This window comes from Dermochelys coriacea, chromosome 2 (assembly GCF_009764565.3).
Source record: "Dermochelys coriacea isolate rDerCor1 chromosome 2, rDerCor1.pri.v4, whole genome shotgun sequence".
NCBI classification, from domain to species: Eukaryota; Metazoa; Chordata; order Testudines; family Dermochelyidae; genus Dermochelys; species Dermochelys coriacea.
The window spans coordinates 103611948-103638136 of record NC_050069.1 but is presented as its reverse complement, the minus strand read 5'-3'; the positions used below and the strand labels follow the sequence as shown (position 1 = coordinate 103638136).

At 40.5% G+C, this 26189-nt stretch overlaps 1 protein-coding gene across 10 annotated transcripts in view; it reads right to left on the bottom strand.

The window, feature by feature from the left end:
- The window catches only part of ZNF236 (zinc finger protein 236), a 188547-nt gene that overhangs the window by 18776 nt on the left and 143582 nt on the right, over positions 1-26189 (bottom strand). For 9 of the 10 annotated variants that reach the window (XR_006278954.1, XR_006278953.1, XM_043508221.1 and 6 more), the window contains 4 exons: positions 23832-24019; positions 14845-14976; positions 7500-7697; positions 1971-2100 (listed from right to left, as the gene is read on the bottom strand). Coding sequence is in view for 8 of the 10 variants with exons in the window: in XM_043508221.1 (XP_043364156.1) it covers positions 1971-2100; positions 7500-7697; positions 14845-14976; positions 23832-24019 (648 nt within the window). In the remaining 2 variants the exon portion in view is untranslated. The remainder of the gene's footprint in view (positions 1-1970; positions 2101-7499; positions 7698-14844; positions 14977-23831; positions 24020-26189) is intronic. The other variant, XM_043508220.1, reaches the window with a different exon arrangement.

The following is a 26189-nucleotide window of genomic DNA, read 5'->3' as shown; positions in this document are numbered from 1 at the left end:
AGTTCTGTGTTGGGCGCACACTACCTGTACATCCTTTCACTCAGACCTTTTTCCCTGTCTTCCTATTTACAGAACCTAGCAGCTGTTGAAGACTAGCTTCCACCCAGGCCATTTCACGATCCTACTTTCAAGATGCAGTTTTAGATACACCATGTAGCAGAAGTAATGAACTTAAGTTGCAGGAAGGGAGATTTACTTTGGACATTAGAACAACTTCCTGTCAGGGTGGTTAAGCACTGGAATAAATTGCATAGGGAGGTTGTAGAATCTCCATCATTGGAGATTTTTAAGAGCAGGTTAGATGAACACCTGTCAGGAATGGTCTAGATAATACTCAGTCCTCCCATGAATGCAGGGGACTGGACTAGATGACCTCTCGAGGTCCCTTCCAGTTCTATGATTCTATGTAAATTAGACCATTTTACACAAAATTTATTAAAGATAGCAGTGCCCAACCCTTTCAGCTTGAGGGTCAAACATTATTTTAAAAGCATTAAGAGACACAAACTACTAAGGGCCAGAGAATTGTTCCGCTCCTTTACCAATACTGAGGCACCACCAAGGGGGGAAAAAACAATTTAAAAAATCCCATGTTGGGATCCTTCCACTATGAGGAAGTCCCTAGAAAGCACAGAGCCATTTCCTATACCTCTCTCCCTACAGTCTCTGGTGCAGAGGAGTCTGCTGGGAGCAAGGAGAGTGTGGCTGAAGCCTGCACTCTAGCTGTCCCTCAGGTGGTGCCATCATCTCTAGGGAACTGCAGTCACCTGATCACCTAATGCAAATTAGAGACAGCGAATTGGGGAGCTATAACTAGAGGTTGTTTCTCAGCTTCTCCTCCTTTTTCCTCTGTCCTTGGCTATCCTGGGTATCTAGCTATGTAGAGGAAATGAGCCATCCTTTGCTAGGAGCTCCCCTCTGCTTGGACACAGCGAATCAAGCTTCTGCCCTGACATCTTTGGGCCTCCCACAGCCCAACAGGGAAACAGGACACTGAGTAGCCAGTTAGTAACTTACTTCCCTGTTTCTGCAATCCAACAGCCAGCTGGATTGCTGCTGAGCAATGGGTAGTGGAGAAAAGACAGCAGCTGCTCAGAGCTCATGCCAGAGCGGACAGGAGGGCCTTGTCTACACTACCACTTAATTCTACGTAAAAAAACCAAAACACTCTACTGAGTGACATAACTTACATCTACTTAACACAGTGTCTACACCGCACTATGTCTGTGGGAGATGCTCTTCCATTGACATAGCTTCTGCCTCTCGTTGAGGTGGTGCCAATTTAGTGCAATAGTGAAGACAAGCTCTAAGATGTAGAGCAGGCAGTGTGAGGCAGCTTTAAGTGTGGTTCCTCCAACCTGCCTCCTGTAGCAGGAACCTGAGTCACAGGTTGGAAATACTAAATTAAAATAATTAGTGTAAGTATTTTCTTGGAAAATATAGTACAAGCTATATAATAGAAATCATGTACTTACTGCCACTACGGTCTTGGAAAACAATCCATCACAGAGTAAGATACTAGTATTAAGTTTGAGAAAACAAGTAATCTTTGAATGACAATGGAGTATGATTCATAGGACTGAATTCCTATAGGCAGACAGTGCCTACTTTGTGTGTGCTCCACCACTGGCAGCCATGCAAAGACAACAGACAACTGCATGCATGTAAATGTTCACCTACATGCCTTAAGAAAATCAAGTCCAAAATACCATTTACATAAAAGGGCAAAACTCATGAGAACTTTAAAATAGTAAGTACTGGGTTCTTTTTTCTTTGCTTTTTGCTGTTTTCAGATTTTAAGGGTTCTAGCTTTTTCCCCAAAATCCTGAGACCTAGAAGCTTTTTTTATTATTATTATTGACAGCGGATATTCTTATATATCCACATGAATCCAGGAGCAGCTTTAAGGAAAACAAAATATCACAAGATCCACAATAAAATCGCAAGAGCAGGCACAATGTAGTTATTACCTGTGTGGATGCGGCTATGCCTCTCCAGCTGACTTGGCTTAGCAAAAGCCTTTTCACAAGTATCACATTTAAACACTCGTGGCTTCTGGGAACTTAATGAAGGTCCAGCCTGATGGGTTTGCATGTGCTCCTAATCAAAATATGGAAAAAAATGGCTTTATAAATTCATCTTTTAAAAAACATGTTTAGTTTTATTTTTGGGCCAATAGTAGAGGACTTCAGTCATCAATAGAAATAACAGAGTGAGGAAGATGTAAGCTGATATTCTGTTCTTTAAAAATGGTGGAGGTCATTTTCTAAATGAAATCTGAGTAATGGTTGAGTGATGGAAGAAGATTTTCTTTGTCATTCCATGTAGTTTATATACTTTTGTTATCACAGTTAACAGGCTAAGCATTCATCTGGCATTTGAGAAGTCTTTCTCACACCCAGAAGGCATGTTTTTGAGCAATGAGATTTTAGGCTTCAATATTTGGTTCACTGTAGTTATTAATGGTGTTTCTAATAGATGTTTCTGAAATACACGGCAAATGGTGGAATTTTTCATTGCTTTGCATGTTAACTGAACACTGAACATATGGGGTAATCTTGTACCTATTAGACATCTAAAGCAAAATAAAGCCATCTATTTGTGTGATACTGTTCCTTGACATTGTTTCTATGTTTTCTTTAACCAACTCCCTTTCTTCCTCACTATTTACATCTAGAGACCACAAAAAGAGTTTCTAACAGATTCAGCTTCTGGGATTCTTGTAGTGTTCGATATAATATCAAATTCTGCCCTCAGATACAAGCAAACAAAACTTTATAGGACACAATCACTTTCAAGGATTCATTTTTTACATAGTGCTATTTGATCCCACATGACTCATCCTTTTAATTCTTCCCTGATGCTGTATATGCATGACCATGCAGGCACATTGAATAACATCAGAGATGATTAATCATTTTGCACACCTGGAAGCTCTGGTTCCTCAAATTACATAATCCACTAAATATGATGACAACTAACTCTGGCCATGCAATGCTTAATCTCCTACTAGAAAGAATAGAAAAATTCATATTCGATAATTTTGTCTCTGTTAGATAGCATCTTCAGGACTTCTGCACAATCTGGAGAATAGTCCAGTCTTCTGCAGAATTTGGAGACAGCTGAAATTTGTTGCTTAACCACAACATCTATTTTGCCATGCCCATTCCACTCGGCCACTAGATGAATGCCACTTGCAGAGCTAGGCATCTGCCCCCACACATCTAAGATCTCTCGCTCAAAAAAGTACGAGTTGGCTGTACTTCCATGGGTGAATAAATCCACTTATGGTATCTCCAAAATCTTTCTGGTTTTTATTTGGAATACTATTTTGTTCAGGGTCCATTCTGAGGTCTCTCTCTTCCAGCAGCAAACCAGGTAGCCCTTTGATGTGCAGCAATCTTATGAAAATCTATTTTACTGTATCTGCTGGACTGTTTCTAGTGTTTCATTTTCAGAGGCCAACTCCTTGCTTTTCCCTGGCTATGTATAATTACAGGTTTCAGAGTAGCAGCCGTGTTAGTCTGTATTCGCAAAAAGAAAAGGAGTACTTGTGGCACCTTAGAGACTAACAAATTTATTAGAGCATAAGCTTTCGTGAGCTACAGCTCACTTCATCAGATGCATTTCCGATGCACAATGCACTGTAGCTCACGAAAGCTTATGCTCTAATAAATTTGTTAGTCTCTAAGGTGCCACAAGTACTCCTTTTCTTCTTCTGGCTATGTAGATATACTATTGTTGTGGTGTTGCCCGACTGATTAGATGCCCCCACCCCTTTGTGTTCAAATGTTAGTTTTTCCGTTTTTAATTCCAAAGTGAAGCTTAGTTTTTTTCCTGTAATGGCCAATACCCCTGGGTTGTAAATTGCTGGATATAGGCTCACATTGGTTTTGATTACCTTGCAATATGGCCTTGCAAGAGGCAACTATGAGCATTCTTCATTTCTTCCACCAAATGGAGGGAACTCAGGACCTATTTGCTGACCACTGTTCCTCATTGTTTTACACAGAGGTCAAGTGCTTGGAGTGGTGTCATATACAGCCTTGCCCAGGCAGGATCCCAATACATAACACCAGTGGTAATAGAGAATGTACCCTGAACTGCTGGGATTGGATCTCTTTGAATCTACATGGTGTTACCTTGGAATTTAATTCCTGGGTTAGAACAATTGTCCCAGACACATAGGGGGTATTTCTTTCTTAGGTAGCATTCTCTGAAATTCAATTCGGTATATTTCAGGTTCATAATGTAACCCTGTTCCTAGAGAACTATTTGGCTTTCTGCGTTATCATGGAGATCTGACTCTTATCAGTATGTTGTCCAGAAATAGCTGACAGATGGGTGCCTGATGATCACCTCTCTACTGGTTTTGTGAAAATCTTGGGAGTTAACAGGCTAATTGGAAGTGTTCTAAACTGGAAGTGGTGTCTTATCTATATGTAAATAGAGCAACTTTCAATGGCAACAGCAAATCCAAATTTGCAGGTATATATTTACCCACTCTAACATGGGGAAATAGTCTCCTGAAGAGAACGCAGCTGTTAACATTTCCATTCTGAATCTGGATTTCTTCATATTTGTTGTGATGTTTGTGGTCTAGTAACACCCTCATTTCAGGATCTGTTTTTTACTATGAAGTCACTGTAGAATCTTTCTGGTAATGCAACAGTTCCTTTGGCCCCAATTCAGAGAAAACACAGGGGTTTTTTTGTTTTCGTTTTTTTTGATAGTTTGATGTTTACCAGCATTGAGAGAGGGAATGATTACGAAGAAAAGAGAGTGAAGTTTAAATTAATCAATGAGGGAACCCTGACTGCAGCACAGGATTTGTCTTGTTTGTTGAGGCTGCCAAACTGGATTGCTTCGCAGGACTTTTACTGACATGCAGGTCTTTTTTTGCCAGTCACCAAATGAGGAGGACCTCTAGTGTTTCTGTTCCAGGCATTTACCTCCAGTGTTTCTGCTCCAGGACCATCTTTCTATTGGTTTCCATACTTCTTTTGGAATATGTTGCTTAGAACAGGGCTAAAGAACTACATCCTGTAGCTGGGATTGAACTCTTTCCCTGTGTTTCTTAGAAGAATTTGACAGGGAACATTTGTATTTTCCTATATTCTCTGCTATTTTCATACGTGGTTTTCAAGCACCCTTTCATCAGAAAACACAGGACCTGCTTTAAGTAGTTATTTCCTGTCCAGTGTCTGAGTCGTATTTGCATTCTAGCAACTGAGGGAGTTAGATGCCACAGCCTCACAGGAAAATGTATTCAGGTGTGCTCTATGAAGGATGTGGTAACTGTAATCTCTAACTATGAAGAAACGTCACTTGGTTAAGGGATCTGCATGGGGCTGCTCTAGCACAGTGGTTCCCAAAGTTGTTCTGCCGCTTGTGCAGGGAAAGCCCCTGGCGGGCCGGGCCGGTTTGTTTACCTGCCACGTCCACAGGTTCAGCAGATAGTAGCTCCCAGTGGCCGCAGTTCGCTGCTCCAGATTAATGGGAGCTGCTGGAAGTGGCGCGGGCCGAGGGACATACTGGCCTCTGCTTCCAGCGGCTCCCATTGGCCTGGAGCAGCAAACTGCGGCCACTGGGAGCTGCAATCGGCCAAAATTGCGGACGCGGCAGGTAAACAAACCGGCCCAGCCCACCAGCGGTTTTCCCTGCACAAGCAGCGGAACAAATTTGGGAACCACTGCTCTAGCAGATCAAATGTGTGCCACAGGTGCTTGCATCAAGACAGTGACAGATTCAAAACTCTGCTGCAAAGTGAGCTTTCAAAGAAGCCATTTCTGCATCTGCCTTTGAGATCAGGGTCAGATTCCCCTTCAGACCAATAGAATTTTATATAGTCTCATTAGGTGTTTACAAATCCTCTTGGTTTTAAGTGAGATAGTGTCACTTACCTAATTATATTCTTCAGAGAATTTTGACATGGCAGGTTTGCTTACCTCTACCTGGCTGAATACCCTGCATTTCTGCACAGGGTAACAAAATAGGCAGGGGTTAATAGTCTTTCCTACATGTCATGTTCCTTCTTTTCAAGTTTTGATGAAAAAAGAGCTGTTTTTTCTAGAAATAAGCCTGATGAGTAGTGCAATCTCAAGTTTTTTGTTCTTAGATTTTTATTTCAAGGTTTCTTCCTTTTGACATTGCTCTGCTTTTTGCGAAGTTTGTGTTTGTGTTTGAGAACGGAATGCCTTTAAAAAAAAGTTAACTGGATTGTTACTAGATTCTTTTCCTCATCTACTTCTGAGGAAAGAAAAATCTATTTAACTATGATTGTCTTGACAATCTTGCATGTTTGACAGCACGTCTGCCCGTTTGCACAGGCTGGAGAGAACCCTCTTTAGTACCAAAGTAGAGACTGCATGAATTTTGGTAAAGTTATCTTAAAGAAGAGCTGTTCTTGTAGAAAAGGAAGTATTGGCATTTACCTCAGTCTGAAATGTAGAAAGATCATCTACATCAGAAGTACAGCAATTTTGTAGATGTAGCCTTCCTGATACCTGTAATGAATGCTCCATGCTTGCTGCTGAAAAATTCTTGCTGTGTTGGAATTTTGCTGGAATATTATTTATATGCCATGGGTTTTTTACGAAGGTCATCTGTGGACTGAGAATAAGTCTGGCAGAGCTCGCTGTTTGCGGAGGAAAGGAGGGGGAGCTTCAGAGAATTTTTGCCTTTTAGGGGAATATCTGTTTACCTAGCCACATGCAGCAGTGAAAGGGAGTGTCAAAGGAGCACTCTGAGAATAATAATCAGAAAACTCCAACGTAAAATAATATTTACTCCTTCCTGTAAAGTCCAAATACTGTAAGACTGCTCACTCTTTCCAGAAATTCTGAAAGAACACTAAGACAATAGTAACAAAATAAGGAAGTTAAAAAAAAAAAGAAAACTTTGGAAAGCAGGAGCTTTCATACTTTCTATCTGCCCTGATGCAGAAGGCAGAACAACTAGAAGTCAAATGGACATGGGTACTAAGCCACAAGTCTCACCAGTCTCCATATTCTGCAAAGAGAGGAGACACCCAAAAGTCAGGACTAATGGAGATGGTATGAATTAGATTTGCAGAGTTGAAGTTAATTTCTGTTTCAGTACATTTCATCTACAGAGTTAAACACCATTAGAAAACTGAAATATTGAATTAATATTCTATTTGAAAATGCAAAACAATATAATTCCCCACATATATATTTGTTTTGGTATTTTTAAAAACACTAGGGCACTATTATTTAAATTCCAGAGTAGTGTCTTTTATTAAATATTTCAGTAGAGATCTACAGTACAAAAAGATTATCTATTGCTACAGCAAGAGCGAGTGAGAGAGAGCGGTATTTTTGCACAAAAATGCTCACGTGATGCATGCCCTAAGACCTAATACCAAAAAGGAAAGATTAAGCAGATGACAAGTATCTTTAATTCATTTACATAACTAAAAATCTAAAGCAAAAGAATGAGTGAACATATTAACTGGGAATTAAGTTATTACCAAGTACCTTGAGATGTGTTGCCCGTTTGAAGGCTTTATTGCATACATGGCACACATGAATTCTCTCCTTGCCATGAACCTCTTTACTGTGGTGCATTAACATCGTGGCTGAAGAAAAGGTTTCACTACATTCAAAACATTGGTGTACACGGCCCTCTTTTTCTACTTGACTGCCCTTAGTCAGGTTAGAAGAAACCTCAGCCACCTGTAACAATTTATAAAACATGATTATACATTCAAAATTGGAGGATGACACACTCAAAAACCAACAGAATTATTTTTCTTCTTATGTACTGTAGTCTGATCAATGTATTTTCAAATGAATCTCATGAGCTGGGCACCAAACATCAATAAAAAGAATAGAATGAGATTAGGGGTAAATATAAATTTGTGTTTGACCATTCCTCCTACGCCTCTGGCAATTTTTTTAAATGGAAGATTCACTAGATACATTCAATATCTGAAAATAAACAAACAATATATTGTGGCATTAAGAGTACATGGTGTGCATGCAGTCAAGTCTATGGAGATCTAATTCACAATATTCTTTATGTAGAAGAGATTGTAAAACCACATATTCAGTACTGGAAAGAAAAAGGATAAAGTAAATGATGGCTGCTTCCTAAGGTGTCACTAAAAGGTTCCAAAATATATAAACTGTCTGACAGGATAATTTCCTTTGATTTATGTCTCTCCCTATCAATCCATCACTGTGAACTCCCTCTCTGTGAGCAAAGACCAGAGGGAGTTCAAGCATTGTGCCTGAAAACTCCAGGCTTATACCCCACTATTAGGCTTCCCACCAGGAGAGTATTTTCAAAGCCATAAACAATAACTCAGATTAAATATTAATTGTGAATTATCTTTTTTGTGAACTACTGTATGTACACAAACTATCCTTAAAAGCGTGTAGGAAAAAAATGAGATGTAGTCAACTGCTAGACTTGGGAGAGTCCATATTGAAAGAGACATTAATCAAAAATTTTGGGTAAGAGATTTTCCATTCCTCATGCTATCCTATTCCCTCCACCTCCCCCAATCTATTTATCACTAGGGAAGATAGTGAGGGGTAGTAATTTGGAGAGAGAGAGAGAATGTCAAAAATAAAGTAGATTTTGGTGAAACCAAGTCATGTGAGTGGCCATTTTGGCAAGTGGGAGAGTTGATCCATAGTTCAAGATCACAAAGGGCAAAGAGGTAGTCAGGTCAGGTAGTGGATCAAATGGAATATCAACATGGAAACTGAAGTCACTAAAGATGATTGGAGATTGAGATGAGGGGAAAAGGTAGGAATCAAAATCAGGGAATAAGCATTTGGGGAAGGATCAGGGCAGTAGACAAAAGCTGTAAGTAGTTGAAGGAAGAATAAAGTCTGATGAGAGCTACTAGAAAGAGGAATGGGAGAGAATGGAGAGACCGTCTGCAGGAAGAGGAGGAATCCGACACCCTGAGTATCGTTCTTTGGGTAGGATATACAGTGTAGAGAGAGAATTAATATCCCCATATTAGAACACAACTTCAAAGGTCAGGGATGGGGGGAATAGGAAGTGGACAGGACTGTGGTATTCTTTTGTAGAGGAGTGAAAAAGGGAAGAGAAAAATAGTGGTCTTAGTAATGAAATTGGAAGCATATGGGACCCAAAGGGACAGGAAGGGTGACAGAGCAAGGTGGTTGGTGAGGAACAAGGGGCGATGTAGACATGGGCAAGGTTGGGGGAGATGTTACTTGATGCAAAAAGAGTGGCATTATGAGATGATGGCAGCAGGGAGATGTAGAATGTCATGGAGTTGCAAGGAGGCTGTGAGGTGAACCTGGCAATGAGTGAAAGGAGAAAAAAGAATGGAAAGAGAAATTGTGATGTAGGGCAGTGAGAAGGGAAGATAGGGTAGAACAAGAGGGTGTCAGGAACAAAGTAATGGAGGACAACTATGATGAGCATGGCTGCTAGAAGTCAAAAATCAAAGAAGTAGTGAAGCAACTAAAAATGTGTGTGTGGTGGGAAAAATCACATGAACAGCAGAAAAGTTAGAGCAATGAAATCCATTATATCAATCATGCAAAAATTATTAGGTGACAATTTATTATGAAGAAAATTGAGAGCAATGAAACAGTTAAAAATATGAAAAATCAAGTGATTAATTGATGAATCAATATGCAGAGAATGAGACAATCAAAGGGATAATGAAGTGCTCAATCACTCAAAGAGCAGCCCACTAAATGATGAATTCACTAAGACACAGCTGAAAGGGTATCTCCAGAGACTGTTAATAACTAAAATTTTCACCGTTGAAAGATGGCATGACACCATTGAGGAAGATAAGGAAGCTGTAGAGATATGCTCCTCAAGCCCTTTAATCCTGTCCCCTGAACTCTTCAGAGATAGGAAAGATGGCAGCAGTAGTCTATTACCTCTGGATGGGTGTAATGTCCCCGTGGTGGGGACTGAGGAAGCTAGCTGTGAACAAGAAATGAGATTTTGCCACACACACCGTTCCCAAACCTCAGACAAATCTATTGTCTCTATTCACAAATCTATTGTGAAACAGATTTTAATAGAATATCTTGGACACAGAGAGAGAAAGGCAGATACCTGGAGTAGATGGGTCCAGACCATTGACAACCTTAACGATAAGGATCACAACCTCTAAATTATTCCAGTTTTGACCCACATCTCCTTATTTGGCAGTTTACTATTTTGCTCTATACAGATTTCTTTAAGATTTGATTATCTCTTCAAAGTAATAATGAAATGGAACAGTCTTTTCTGCCTAGATCTGAAAGATAAGTATTACTCTAACTTTTTCCTCTTCTTTTTGTAAAAGTGTATGACGAAGAGGATTAATAACACTACCACCCACTGATATAAAACAAAGCTGTTTTTGGCTGTGGTCCAGCCTCTTGCTGCTCATTTTTTGGTTACTTTTAAAAACCTTTTTTGTTTCTTGTGGGGTTCCACAGACCACTCGTGGCAAGGAGAGAACTTCTTGGATGAATAAGACATTACCCCCAAGTCCAAGCTTTATGTTCATCTCAGAACAAGAGGTGAAATCCAAATGGCACAGTACTCCTTCATACTTTTTATTCTAAAAGCAATGCTTTTTCAACTGCTTGAGCGTGGTGCTGGATGGGGACAGCCTACTTGTCAAGCAGTATTTTTTACTGAGTAGTTTCTGAAAGCTTAGGAAAATGGAGAAACTACTTCCCAAAATGAGAGGGAAAGGTCAAGAAGGATAAACAAAGGGAAATGTCCCTGCTACTTTATGAGGAATTAAAAGAGGAAAGCTTCAGGAGAACTTGAAATTGCTGCATCTAGTACTGATGGAAGGCAGAGCTAGCAGAAACCAGAGTACTTCGGGCTTAAGCCCGGAGTCTACTGCCAAAGCATTCAAGCTTCCTACAATCTTTGCACACAAGGGGAAACTCCACAATAACCGATTGATGGAAGTGTTACACAAAATTAACTTTTCTGCATAGATACTTGAAAAAATTGTGGGTAAATGACACCAGGTGCTACCAGTGGACCAATAGCAAGCCCAATGAGAGTGGAAGAGAGGAAGGCCAGATTGTACGAGACATAACAGAATCCAAATATTCTACCATAGTTCTAGACAACACAAAAGCAGAACTGGGTAAGTGGTTTTGAACAACTCTTCCTAAGCTTTCCTCTATGTTGTCTGGCATACTAGAGCCTAGATCACCGTTCTTAACAATCTGCTATTTTAAAGGAATTAATAATTTAAGTTGAGACTGTTACATGTAGTCCTTCCCTTGCATAAGCTCAAAGCACTGAGAGTCAGACAGCATTTTTATTGTAATCATACTGTAATTATGAGAAATTCAATACCCAATAAAAATTTCCTTATCAATTTAAATTATTTCAGTGTAGTTCTTTTATTACTAACCAGTACATAAGTGTTTTTAGGGCTTTGAAAGAAGCTTGATTTCAAAATGTAAAGGCGAGATTCAGTCTGTTTAGTCCATAGAGGAAAGTCGAAACTGAGCCTGCTAAACCACAGTAAAAGGTGTTAACCTGTGTCTAGACTAGGGAAGAGGTCGATATTAGGTCTGGGTTAGCTAAAACATTTTAAATAATCAGGACCTAAACTCAACCACTGAAATTTCCTTATCTAGACAAAGCCACAAACCCCATTTTTCACATATTAGGGGAGATGATATGCACCAGAATAAACATTTTCTGTGATGTTTTCTGGATTAATGTGTTGAATACCACCAATGTTCTCACTCAATTTTGCAAATGTTTACTCACATGCTTAACATTAAGCCCATAAATTGTCTCACTAATACCGGTGGGACTACTCAAGTGCTTAAAATTAAGCAAGTGCATAAGTACTTTATTCTTTAAAAAAAAAATGGACTGCATCAAAGATGTTATTAAGCTAACTACAATATGAAAAGCTTGTTCTCTGTCCAGTTTCTTGAATGCAGCTAGTCTATTCCTCAAATGGTAAGATGATTTTTAAGATTTTTTAAGTGTATAGCAGGTAAGGACAGTTTGCAAGGGAGAAAAAGTTAATTGTCTTTTATAGAGTAACCAAGGAGATTCAGGTTTATCAATGTTTTGAAACCAAAGTATACCTTATCTAAGAATAAAAACTGATAATTATGAATATTAGAAAAAGTAATGTGTCATCTATTTGATAACAATATCCATCTGTCTATTTTTACGTAACAGATTTTTTCCCATAGGTCTGGCTTGCATGATTTACAGAAGAAATAACTAATTTAGTGAGAGTGATTTTTGTCCCCTCACTATGTAATACACGAGGAGTTTCTGCAAGAGACTAATGCTCTTTGTAAAAAGAACTGGAAGAAAAGGGTGATAATATATTTAGTGTGACTGTATTTGTGATGTAACCATTTTCTGAAGTGCAATATGATCCACTAAAACAAGTTATAAGGCTAGCATTTACATGTATTAGCTTGTTGGTTTTACAGATCATGAGCCAGAGATACTTGTACCAGATGGAGCTTCATTTCAATACATCTGTAGTTAGTGCACATAATTAAAATGGACAGACAAAAAACCAAAGACCTTTATCTCAAAGCATAGCTAGAAATACTGTTCTTCCATCTCATTAGATAGAATGTGCTTTTAATAAAGCATTTGAACTGGTAATATAAAAAGCTATTAACCAGCTCAATGGCTATGAGCAATAGGGGTGGTAAGAGGCAATGGACTCTGTCATACTTCAAAATAAGGAGAGTAAGGCCTCACTTAGAAGAATTCAGTAAAAAGACATTTATGTAATAAAAATGGAATTTTAACCTTGACCAATACATGCCTTTGCGTTCTAGAAAAGAACACTGGTGTACATTCATACATAGATATTTTGTGTACATTCAATGGCAATTCTGAGCATACATGTGTATCAGATGCGAGAAGGTGCATAAAGTTCTGGTGTAGTCTGTTTCTATTTTTTCTTTAGCAAAGGCCACTTGCTCAATAGCAGAGTTAGAAAGTGATACACTTTTTACCAAACAAAATTCACAATTTTTTAAAAGATTTGGAAATGAGGCAGCGACATGCCTATAAACCTGTAGATTGTGCAAGTGACAGGATCTTTTCCATTTCTTTTATTTCTTCAGCACAAGTAAAAATTTCAAAAGTTTTAGTGACTTAGAAGTCAAAAGGCCATTTTCAAAAGGGATTTAGGCACTACAGGTGAAATGGTTAAAAGTGCCTATGTCCAATTAAAATTCAATTGGATTTAGTTAGCTGAAGTTACTTAGGTATTTTAAAAAATTTCGCTCCACATCGTTTTTTAAGGAAATAACTTGAGGCTGCTTGAGAGTTTATTTAAAAATTCAGTAATTTCTAGAATGAGATAAACAACTCAAACATGACAGCACACATTAATGTACATGAAATTATTAAAGGTAGTCATGATTAATGAAGATTTATAGAATTTCAATAAGAACTAAACTAGAAAACAGAAATGGTAGGTTAAGTTTACTAAAGTCCAGTGCAATGTAAAGCATATTGAAAAGAACAGTTTAAACTGCAAATATATGCACCAATGGGTCCTAAATTAGCTGTAACCTCTCAGAAAAAGACTGAAGTGTGGGCAGCAAAACCAAGATGTCAGCAATAGTTAAATAAAAACAAACATGATGCTACTGTAACCTGTATGAAAAGGGAAAGTAGAGAAGAGTATTATATACAATAGGCAAATTGCTGTTACTATTGTGTTCATATTGGTCACCTCATGGTAAGAGAAAAGGGCAATGAAAGTTATTTGACACACTGCAATGGCGGAAATCATGCATATATCAAAAAGGATAGGATTAGTTTGAAAAGAAGAAGAGTAAAAGGAGATATAAATATTTGTATTTTTAAAGCATCCATTTTTAAAACAGAATTTTGGACACTACAAATATTCAAAATCAAATTTAAACCATAACTTATGCACCTTGTGGCAGTGATTAGGCATGGACCTGCAGAAATCGCATGCATAAATTATGTTTTTTGTCATCTGCAATATTAAAAATCTAAGTCTATATGAATTCTAAGACAAAAGCAATGGCAAGATGGAAGTTATGGATGAGAATACATAATAGTTATTCATAGTCAGTACATTACAGGGATGATGTAATTCTCCCAAAACCGATCATTATGAAGCCAGGAAATTAAGAGATAAGGTTAAACTTAATGTTATGAATTGGCAATGCACAGACAGGGATACTAAACCTTTACTTGCCCTGTACTGATGCCATACAATTATCACACTATTATGAGTATGGTATTTTCATGGCTGTGGTTCCATATATGATTAAATTCATTTTCAAAGATTATATTTTTTCTTTTTTCCCCCACTTTATGGTAATTTGATACAGAATTGATAGAAAACTTGCGATTAATCTTTTAAAAATTATTCAAATGTAATCCATGCACAAGATTTAAGCAAGTTTCAACTATATGGAAAGTCTGCATTATTCTGTTATTAAAATCACAGAAGAGGTTGGATGGGGAAGATCTGAGAGGCGGAACAGGTTGGAGTATCAACTTTCTTTAAGGACCCACTTTAAAGCCTGCACTAGTTAATAGATTTACTTGGAAATTCCCATAAAATGTATTCTATACTCAAAAAGTGCCATACCTATCATGAAGATATCAGATATTTTTTCATAGTTAACAAAGACCCTGAATCCCTGCTTTAAGTGCAAAATCAACCCAGTCTTAACTATAAAGCTAGAGCCTCTGTAATAAGCTACTTTAAGACAAAATTAAAAAATTATATGAAACTCTCTGCTTCAGGACAAATGGATCATTTTCATATCTGAGTAAAGTCATGTTTTTATACATAAGAGTACACAAATAAACTACATCTACCTGATATGTTATTTCATCAGAGTTTGTAGATGTTGAATGTGGAGTATGGCTCACCAGTATGACTTGTTGTGAGCCCGAACCGCTTTGGCTGGAGAGACTAGAATCTGTGAGTAGAGCGGGGAACTGCTGACCCTATCAAAATAAAATTATTCAAGTGATTGTATTTACAAGCACAGTCAACTGTCATAATTAACCAGTAATCCTAAAAGAATTATAAAATGGGGTTAAATAGAAACTCATTTCATCACTCAAGACTACTCTTTAAAAAGATTACTTCAAACAGCGGTCTGAACAAATCACTTTAAAACAAAACAAAAAAAAAAACCAACCAACCAACCAAACAAAAAAAACCCCTAGCACTTTCAGGCCAATGGGGGTTAAAAATATATCCAAATAAGCATATCAACTCTGCTAAATCCACATATTTTTAAGTGTCATATTATCTGAAATTAAACCACATTATTACTGCCAACTCCACAGAGCAGGAAGTCACCAGACCAATGGGGTATAATACATTATATCATTATATATTTTGACCTACCATTTGCATGGTTTATCATGCCAGATATACCTTGTATATCAAGCCAGATATACCTTGTATAAGCTGTTTGGGAAGCCCCACCATTTTTATTTTTCCAACTTAAGACAAATATTTTTAATGCAAAGCTGAAGAGATTGGGGATAACTGGGAATGTAGTCACCTTCACAGACTGTATGTGTAAATATACACACACACATACCCTAATCCACAGAAAATAAATAAGCAAACAACTTAGTCCTAGTTCAGCAAAGATAGAAGCCAGCAGTTTTCACATATTAAGATTGAAGGGAAATGTCACAGAGGATCTGGCTGTACATTTGGCCTATGTACAACACCTAAATGTAGTCAGTGATATTAACGTCTAACTTTCAAGAACAAATGTAATTCAGCTAAAAATTATATGAAGAGGTAAGTTATTGCTGAACGTGTAAATGGTTTTGCTTTGCTACCAACCACTGAAGTCCTTTTTCATGTGAAGCAATAGGATTTTTTCTTCATACTACTTGCTAATGTACCTTTAGCTCTATTGACACACTGAAAAGGTTCCTAAACAGTGGCTCATGAACCACAGGCAGATAGACTTGGAGAGCCAAGGGGTCACATGGTGCTGGCTTGCATTATTTTTTTTCAGCTGCTAACTTATTTTAAAAAGACAGTTACCAACTATAATCAATACTCTCCTATTATTTTCTACAAAAGAAACAGCTGTATTGCCACAGAAATTATGTGGTCACAAATGGATGGACAGCAGGTTCACAAGACAACATACTAAAGTCTGGTCCATGCTACAAAATATTTTGGAGGCCTGGACCTAAAGTCACTGATTATTATGCACCAGTATTTTCCAGATGAAAAATAAATATCTTATTTAAGTCTCTACAGGTTTATTCACATTCACAAATACTTGCTCCTAGAGGAAGGTACCACTGTTAACCTTTATATAAATGTATCTTCCTTCACTATCTCACACTGGTGTTTCTCCTGTTAATTCTGCCTAACTGGACATGAAATGGAAGAGGTCACTGGGATTTACTGTTAAAATTTCTATAATGTGTTCTTGTATTGTGACTAATTTATCTAATTTTGATTAAGTAGAAATCACTATTACAAACCCAGTGACCTTTCTCTTGTACTGCAGTGTTACAGAGTAGACAGGAGCAAGGAGCAGAGTTACATATCCTACAACACATGGAAAGAATAGTTTCTTGCCTTACAGCAACTGTGACTCTGACACAATGTACACAGTGTCAATCTCACTGTAGGAGGCACGCACCTGACACACACAAGACCAGATTATACTGGATATGAGGGTTGCATAGGCATCCTTGTGCTCCCATCTAAATGGTGGAGGGGTTATGACACTTCCTCAGTTCCCTTGCAACTCGAAAGCCACATTGCAGACTACTCCAAAAAATGGGGATGGAAGGTTGATCATGGAACCACACTGACTATAGCATCTCAAAGATGTCAAGTTACTGTAAGGTAGTTAACCATTCTTTTCTCTTCACGTACAACGTGTGTCAGTGCAGATCCCACTATAAGTGACTAGCAAGCAGTCTCCCCTTCAGATGGTGGGAGTAAGAAGCCACAGCTGTACCATCAAAAGCTATGTCTACACTTATGATGCTGTGTAAAGAAGACACTTTACACTCCCACCTAGCATGGGTATAAGTACCAGCACAGTTGACAAGGCATAGCTTAGGTGAGCAGAGTGCCCTACCTATACAGCCAAGATATAGCCTACAACTCTCTATGTGCCCAAGCAGTGCTTCCCATGTCTGCACTGCTATTTTTAGGGTCCCTTTGCCTCAGCCTTTCCCCACCACAGTGAAAGGCTATGGCAGCGGGGAGGTACCAGGGAACAGCTCAGACAACTATCTGCTGCTGGAGCCTTCCACTGTCACGTGTAGCTATACCCTGCAGTGTCAGGTGTGAACACAGCCTGCCTTTCACTGAAGCATCTAGCTACACATGTAGTACCTGTATTTTACACACTTCCCTAAGTGTAGATATAGCCAAAGATTGCAATCCCACTTTTGGTGTCTGCCCTGGCTAATCCTGTCAAGTGCATATTTTTAAAAAGATCAAAATCTCTGAGCTCAGCACATTTCTGAAGCAGGCCAACGATGTTGCCTGTGCTCTGTTCAGCAGCACTCCCTGTTGTTTAGCGAGATACGCTCATTGACTAGCTGGTAACAAATGGAAATGTACTCTGTGATCTGCTTTGAGAGTCTCTGGGAAGATATTGCTTGGCGTTTACATAAAGCCACAAAGAGAGACAGAGTGAGTTTGAAGGGATTTGTCCTTCTAAATAATAAGGTAGGGCTCTGGAGACATCCAGAGTTTGAAATTTCTTTTCTCCTGGAAAAAACAAGTGTGATTTTGAGAAGACGGCTGCCAAGATGAGTGACTGATTCTGATGGAATTCTGAGACCACCTAGGGGATGAACTTGGGGAGGGGACTCATCATCACCTTATCCCTGTTAAAACGATGTGTGTGGTGTCCAGCATAAGGGTTTGGATCTTGCTGACTTTCTATACCAACCTGATAGCAACTAAGAAGACTGTTTTGATGCTAGGTGGTATAATGAACATTTTGATGAAGGATCAAAGGAAGGTTTCATGAGCCACAGGAGGGCAAAAAGAGGAGTCAGGTCTCTAACTGGATGTCAGGCACGAAGGAAGCCCTTAATAAATCTCACCACTGTACGGTGTGAAAAACTGCAGCAGCATACAGTCCAGAATCTGGAATCAGGGTTTCAACAAAATTTAGATTATTTTGGGCTGCCAATATGGAAAAAAAATCACCATTTGAAAAAAAAAGTTCTGCTAGGAGTTTTCCTGCTCTGCATAAGAATCTCTTGCACCTGCCACAATCTGTGTCATGAATGCTCATCCACACAGTATCCAAGGCAGCTGTGTGCAGCAAGTGCAAGTACAGGTGTAGTATCTGTCCAGAGTTCAGAGACATATGTCTGGGCAAAGAATGGAGGCATATCGGAGGTTGGCTGGACATCTCTAATAGGTCTGACAGACAAAATTGTCCCTGCCAGTTGGGGGTTATCATGATAATGGTAGCCTTGTTCCCTCTGATCTTGGATATTATCCTGGGGATCGGTTGGAAGGCATAAGAGAGACTGTGAGACCACCAAAGAAAAAAAGCATCCAGCAGAGACCCTAGGTATATGCCTACGTTGGAGTAGAAAACCTTGCATTTGGCACTCTACTGTGGCAAAAATAAATCTATGGCTTATTTGGATGGGTCCCCCATCATCAGAATATCGGGTCTAGGTCTAGCAGTCATTCATGGTTAGTTACCACATTTCTGCTCAAGAAGTCCGTAAGGCCATGGCTGACTTCTGGAAGAAGAAAGTCTGGTGGAATCATCCCGCACTGGTAACACTATTCACCAAATTTGATGGATTCCAGATAAAGTGAGGACCATCTGGTACCCCGCTTGCTGATACAGTGTATCACTATCAAACTGTCCATCACAGTTTGCACTATATTGTTTCACAGACCAGGCACAAATGCTATGTAGGCCAAGCTGGTGACCCTCATCTTGACGACATGTAACTTCAGATTTTCTGGTGACCACACTCCTTGTATTTGGAGTTGATTCAGGTGAGCACCCCAACTTGTCCCTGCTTCATCTGTAATAAGCTTCACTGTTAGCAAGGGGGTTGAGGAGGAGACCCACCTTTCCTCATATCAAGAGGTTTAGTCTTGTGGTAAGTTCTCACAAGATATGGGACAGGACAGTGACCAACAAGTTCATATTGTGTTTGGATGGGGAATACACAGTCCTTAGCCATTGCTGTAATGGCCACAGGTGAAGTCAGGCAAGCAATGGCACATAAGTACATGCATGTATGTGTTCTAATAATCCCAGGCATATGCAAAAGTTCATGGATAGTCTCGCCCTTATGTCACATACAAGCAACTGAAGGGATCTCAATTTGTCTTTTGACATGTATGCTTATGATATCTGTGACTTGAGCAGAGTTCCTCTGACTTCTACATTCTTTGAGGGCATGAAAGATGATTCTTCATAGCTCACCAGGAGCCCTAACTGAAAGAACTGGAGGAGAACTTGATCTAAGGCTGTCTTGTCTCATCCCGGAACTTGCCCCTGAACAGCCAGTCATCTAGGTATAGACAGACATGATGTCACTATTTCCTTACAAGTGACTCTACCATGGCCAAGCACTAACTGAATATTCTTGGTATCATGGAGAATAGAAAGGGTAGAAAGTTGCATTGAAAATGGTTGGGTCCTACTATAAATCTGAGGTTCTCCCAGTGAGGGAGGTGGAGAGCTATGTGGAAGGAGGCATCCTGCAAGTCATGAGATATGAACCAGTCTTGAGCTGGGAGCAATGGAATGATAGAAGCAAAGTGTTACTATCCTAAATCCGAGGCGGCATATGTATTTGTTTAGTTTCCTCCGGTCTAGGATAGGATAAAGACAGGCAGTAAAAGCCTCTTCCCCTGTAGTCCTGAGGCATCTCCGATATGGCTCCGAGGCGGAGCAAGAAGGCCAATTCTGTTTGTAAAGGGCTCTTGTGAGAAGGGTCCCTGAAAAGGGACATGGAAGAGGAAACAGGAGAGGGAAAGGAACTGGTAGTATAACCTTGAGTTACGATGTCCAGCACCCAAATTGTCAGTGGTAATATCCGATCAATGCTCACTGGAATGAGGATAGACAGTTTCCAAAAAAGGGCTCCACGGACCTGTCCTGGTGCAACTCTCATCTGAGTGGTCACATTTGCTGCCATTATGTGTGGACACAGTTCATGAAGAATGATGTCCTCTACTGTATCTCATCAGCTTCTTGGAATGGTATTTCGGCTGCCTCCGGTAGGACAGCGTGTGCTGTCTTTGCTGGTGCAAAACAGAGCTCAGTCAAACTGGAGTCCTTGAGCAAGCATAAAGGCAGTGTCAGTTTTCTCTCTGAGCCTTCAAATGGCAGATCCTCAACCATAGTTTGTACTCCAGGAAGAAGAGACACAGCCTGGAGCCAACATGCCTTCCACACTGGCAACACTTAGGCCATGTACCTAGTTGCAGTGCCTGCTCTGACCATAGCTGCTTATAAGGTCACTTTGGCCACCAGCTGAGTTTTCTTTTATGATGTCCCTGAGCTCCTCTCTGCTCTCACAACATTCACTCTGTCCCAAGTTAAAACGTCACATTTGGCTTGGAAACCCTGATAGCCACTTACAATTGAAACAATGCACAGAGTAGGATTTTCCCCCAAACAAATCCAGTCTATCTTTTGGCACATTCTTGGCCGAACAAGACTTCTCTTGGACAGTTGAGATCACTAAAGATCCAGCGACTGTGGCTGAGGCAAGGATGCTACTGGAGAAGGAGATCTTTTCCTCTTCCACGACTGAAACAAGGGGCTTGGAAGGTAGAGACCTGGCAAGATGGACCGTACACCACAGGGGCCAAGGAGGCATCCCATATGCATCCAGGTGGCTGTTAAGTTGCTGACTGGACCAATGCCAGTCCTGGCAGGCCAAAGGTAGGGCTCTGATGAATTCCTTGGGTCTCTTGCTGGCACCACTCATGGATCAAATGGGAGGGACAGCTCCCTGCTCAATGCTAATACCAGCTTGCATCCTGGTGATGAGATGTCTCTCTCTTTCATGGGTGGGACTGATGGGTAGGGAGCCATCAGTGCTGGGGCCTTGTTGGCCCTGTTGGATATTGCAGTGCTGATGTATGTCCTGGGTGTGGTCCACAATAGTTCACCCAATGCTAGTGTTGATGAGGGTACAGGTACTTTTGATACTAAATGTAATCTGCTGCCTTGCAATCTATTCCTTTTCACTCATTTTTTCATGTTGGATAAGGTTTATCCTATTGCCTTCCATCTCTTTCTGCATGAGAGGACACTGAGCTTTTCCTCAAACTCCTGTCCCAGTGTTCTGGGTGGCCTGTTTTAGTATCCTGTTTCAATGTCTGTGGTGGGGAGCATGGATCAGCTTTCATGTTGCACTCCCCATCAGTTTCCAGCCCAGGCTGGGGAAGCTAATGATCCAACTAGCAGACCAAATTCAGTGATGAATCCTGGCCATGTGCCACCTGAGGCTGGCTGTGTATATACTAAGAAGAACGTCTGTGATGTTGACTAATTTATGCTGGCTATCATACATATATATAAAGCATTATGTATCCATAGTAATTATTAATATAGCAGTTATATATCCCAAATTAGCCTGTACCTTTGAAATAATTCCATTCACCTATGTGAAATATCTCATACCACCTTGCATTAACTTTGGCTTACAGTAGATAGGAATATTGTCAGTATCAGGACATATAATTGTTTCCTTATAAAAACAGAAAGGCAGTTACCCTCACAAACCTATTTATTCTAGAACAGGCTTAGGAGGTGTCTTCAGATCCCTTAGTACCTGGAAAGCATTTACCCATACTAAAGATAAGGGTCCATCATGACCTAGAATGTACAGTGTGTTCAGAACAAAGATAAGGGGCACACCAGAAAAACAAGATAAAAAGCTAATTAGTTGAACTGAGTTTCAAATGAGGAATACAGTTTCTTTTAAGATCACTCTAGGAGTAGAACTTTGGAGAGCACACCTTCTGTAATAAAGTGAACGTAACACTGCTTTATAGGACGGCTCTTTTGAAAATTGGTGTCATATGGAACCTTTTCCCTATACCATATTAATAAACTTGACTGACATTGGTTATTTAGTCTCTTGACCAACTGACCATACAATTTATCAAAAATGGCATCATCTTCAATGTCAAAAGTTTTGATAGGTTCAATGCTGCAACTGGTGACAGTGTACATCAGAGGTGGGCAAACTATGGCCCATGGGTCACATCCGGCACGCTGGACCCTCCTGCCGGGCCCCTGAGCTCCTGGCCTCGGAAGCTGGCCCCCAGCCCCTCCCTTGCTGTTCCCCCTCCCTCACAGCCTCAGCTCACTGCGTCGCCAGCGCAATGCTCTGGGCGGCGGGGCTGTGAGCTCTTGCTGGGCAGCGCAGCTGCAGAGCTGCAACCTGACACAGTGCTCTGTGCTGTGTGGTGGTGTAGCTGGCTCCAGCTGGGCAGCATGGCTGCCTGTCTTGGTGCTCTGGGCGACACAGCTGTAGCACCACCAGCCACTGGTGCTCCAGGCAGCACAGTAAGGGGCCAGGGAGCAGGGGGGGTTGGATAGAAGGCAGGGGAGTTCGGAGTGGTGATCAGGGGGCGGGGGTGTGGATAGGAGTCGGGGTAGTCAGAAGGTGGGGAACGGGAGTTGAATGGGGGCAGGACTCCCAGGGGGGCAGTCAGGAAGAAGAGAGGGGGTTGCATAGGGCGGCAGGGAGCAGTCAGGGGCAGGGGTTCCGGGGGTGGTCAGGGAGAAAGGGTGGTTGGATGGGGCAGTGGTCCCAGGGGAGCAGTCAGGAATGAGAGGAGGGGTTGAATGGGGCAGCGGGGGGCAGTCAGGGGACAGAGAGAGGTGGATGGGGCAGGAGTCCCGGGGGGGCCATCAGGGGGCGAGAAGCAGGTGGGGTGCATAGGGAGCGGGGACCAGGCCACGCCTGGCTGTTTGGGAAGGCACAGCCTCCCATAACTGGCCCTCCATACAATTTTGGAAACCTGATGTAGTTCTCAGGCCAAAAAGTTTGCCCGCCCTGGTGTAGATATTAATGTCAGTGCCAGTTGTTTTCTTGATGCAATCTTCTTTGCTGTGGTCTTGGCATTACCTGCCTGCTTAATGGAGTGCTGGATGGTGCAAATTTGAGCAGTATGGGGATACTAGTGCCTAGATCTTCTGGGTTTCATGTCACTCTCAGACTGTTCTAAGAGACGGAGTTTCAGTCTCGCATCTCTTGACCTTTAAGATGAGTAGAGAATGAAAGGCAAACCGAGCACCTGCTGCTTGGATGAATTATACGCCCCAAAACCAGGCAACTGCTGTGTCCATCTTTAAGAAAAATTAGTCTGTCAAAGGATGGACAAGGCTTGAAGGTTTTGACTCCACCATCTTGAGATCTTTCTATAAAGGGGTATGTCCTGAGGCGGGAAGGGGAATGGGGAGAGATTGTTGTATAAGGGGATGAAATCAAAGACATTCAATCTGGACAGGGATTATGAAGTTGAAAATTAAAGAACTAAAAGCTGTTCTAAAGATTTGCTGCCATAGACAGTAAGAGGAAACTTGGGGAGGATCACGGGAACTCCGGCCTTCATGCCTTCCCATGGGAGCATGAGGTGGCATAAGCTGTAGCTCCATGTAAGAAATTCTGTCATGGTTCTAGGCAACAATGTGCACACTGTTAGCAGCAAAAATGTTTATTGCATCTTCATCTACTGTGCGTAAGTGGTAAAAATTACTTTCTGAAAAAACATTCAGACACTCCAGTCCCTTGAGGTTGTACTATTACTTTATCAAAAGAGCAGAGCAGTAAATTGCACTGACCTGTGAAGTGATATTAAGTGTAACTGAATCAAGACCACTAGATAACATGCCCTGAGTATCAGCCAAGGTCAGGGTGACACTACCATCTCCTCCAACTCCTGACGAAGACATTACTAAATTCTGAGCAGAAACTGTGGATTGAGACATGGGTGGTGTTGAAGGAAGATTTCCACTTGATGTATTAAGTTCTGCAAAAAATAAAAGTATGCACAACATTAAAAAAGGAAACAAGCATCAATCCTAACTACAGAGCTACCTTATTTTAGGTGAATAACTTAGGTGATAATTTCTTGCTTGCTAATTCTTTACTAAGAGTTGGTGACACTACTGCAGATCTTTCTCCTCTTTTAGTCAGACAGGTAGCAAACAACGGGAAAAACAATTTACTTTCTTGTAACTGGAGTTTGCCAAACATGCAGCATCACAAAGATGTATGTGTGAGAGCCTTGCACTGTGCTGCATGGACATGGTTCCATTACAAGCAGTATAACTGAAGACAAGTTTTCAATGATAGGTAACACACTATGAAACACCCTACCAAATGAGTTCAGAATGTGTCTTCATCTGATCACCTTAGGAACTCAGAGGAAAAACTCACCTTTTTCAAAAGTCTACTTACACCAGAAGCAAAGATGACAACAAAATTTAAAGAAACCCAAAGAAAGAAAATTCCACCACAAAACAAAAACAGTAAAAGTGACCAAACATTAGGATAGCAAGAGCAGAGCCAGATCTTATTTTCCTGTATAAAAGGCTCAGATACTACAGTGAGATGTGTCCACTCTAATATAAAAACAACAACAACAACAACATAAGACCCAAATTCTGTAAACACATTAGTTAATGCATCTGTTTACAGAATAGGGCCCCAAAAATATAAATCTACATTAGAACACATTACAGTATATGAAAATAATAGAAACGTAGTGGCTTGAAATAGCCACAAGGGAGTTCCAACAGCATCTACATAGACAAGCTGCCTAGTCATGAACCAATTTATTCTGAATCTGAAATAACTGGGCTATGAGAAAGTCATCCTCAAGGTTGAAAACTTTCGTTTCCTATTGGCTGCCACCTGCCTGAACAGTATGAGGCACAGGTACTACTTGTTAGTCTGCAGTGCACAGAATTATGTTTCAATAACTATTATTGTTAAGAGAAAGATTACTTTATTCATGAAGTTTTAGACCTTAGATTTATTGAAAAAATTCAGCCCAGTATGGTATAGACCTTTATCTTGATGTGACACAAATGAACACTCATGACAGAGTGTTCAGTAAATACTGCAATAATCTAAAAGCTGCACTGCCACTATCTAAATCTAATGAATTCATTTACAACTATTTAGAGCCAGTTCAGACACTAAGACAAAAGGAGACATTACTTACCTTGTATAATGAGCTATTTGAGATGTGTCCCCGACTTGAGGTGTACACACACCCCTGGCACATTTGATTGGAGACTTTCACCAGCAATGCTCATTCAGTCCATGTATGCACCCTAGCCATCTTCGGACCCTGTACTGTGAATACTTAGGACTGTGATTGACAAAACTATCCTCAAGTTCTTTTCTACCACAGAAGTCCCAGTGAGAAGAGACACTGCAGTTGAAGGGAAAGGAGGGCGGGTAGTCAAGCAACCACAGGGAGACATCTTGAAGAACTTAGTTACTGTACAAAGTAAGTAACTTCTCCTTTTTCTTCGATTAGTGTCCCTATGCATGCTCTACTTGAGTTGACTCTCGAGCAGTATCCTCTGAAGGAGATGGGCACTTCAGAACCCAGCCTAGAACTGTTTGTAGAACTGCAGAACCAAATGTAGCATCTGTTCTAGAGGCATTCACCAAGGCCTAATGTGTTGAGAAAGTATGAACTAATGTCCATATAGCAGCTTTGTAGATTTCTGCAACAGGAACATCTTTCAGTATGGCAATGGACATAGGCTGAAATCTAGTAAAGTAGGCTATTACCCTATTTGGACATGGCCCATTAGCAGCTGCATATCAGGAGAAGATGATGATGAAAACCCATTTAGAAAGTATCTGGGAGGACACTAATCGAGAGTGTGTAGGGGAGGGCAGCCAGTGTTGAGCGGGAAGCCAGGAGCCTGTGGGGCACCGAGTTAGGATTACGTCAATGAAAGTGTTCCTGTTGAGAATGCGCACTACTGACCGAAGGAGGTTAGTATAGACCTGAACCACTGCAGTAATAATGTAAGATGTCTACGGAAAAATTATGATTTGCGGAATAAGATTATCCTATTTGTACAAATGCATCATTTTTGTATCTGAAGTTATGAATATTAACTACGTACCTGTATTTCAAATGTTTGCTCCTATGGTAGCACCAACAAGGTATT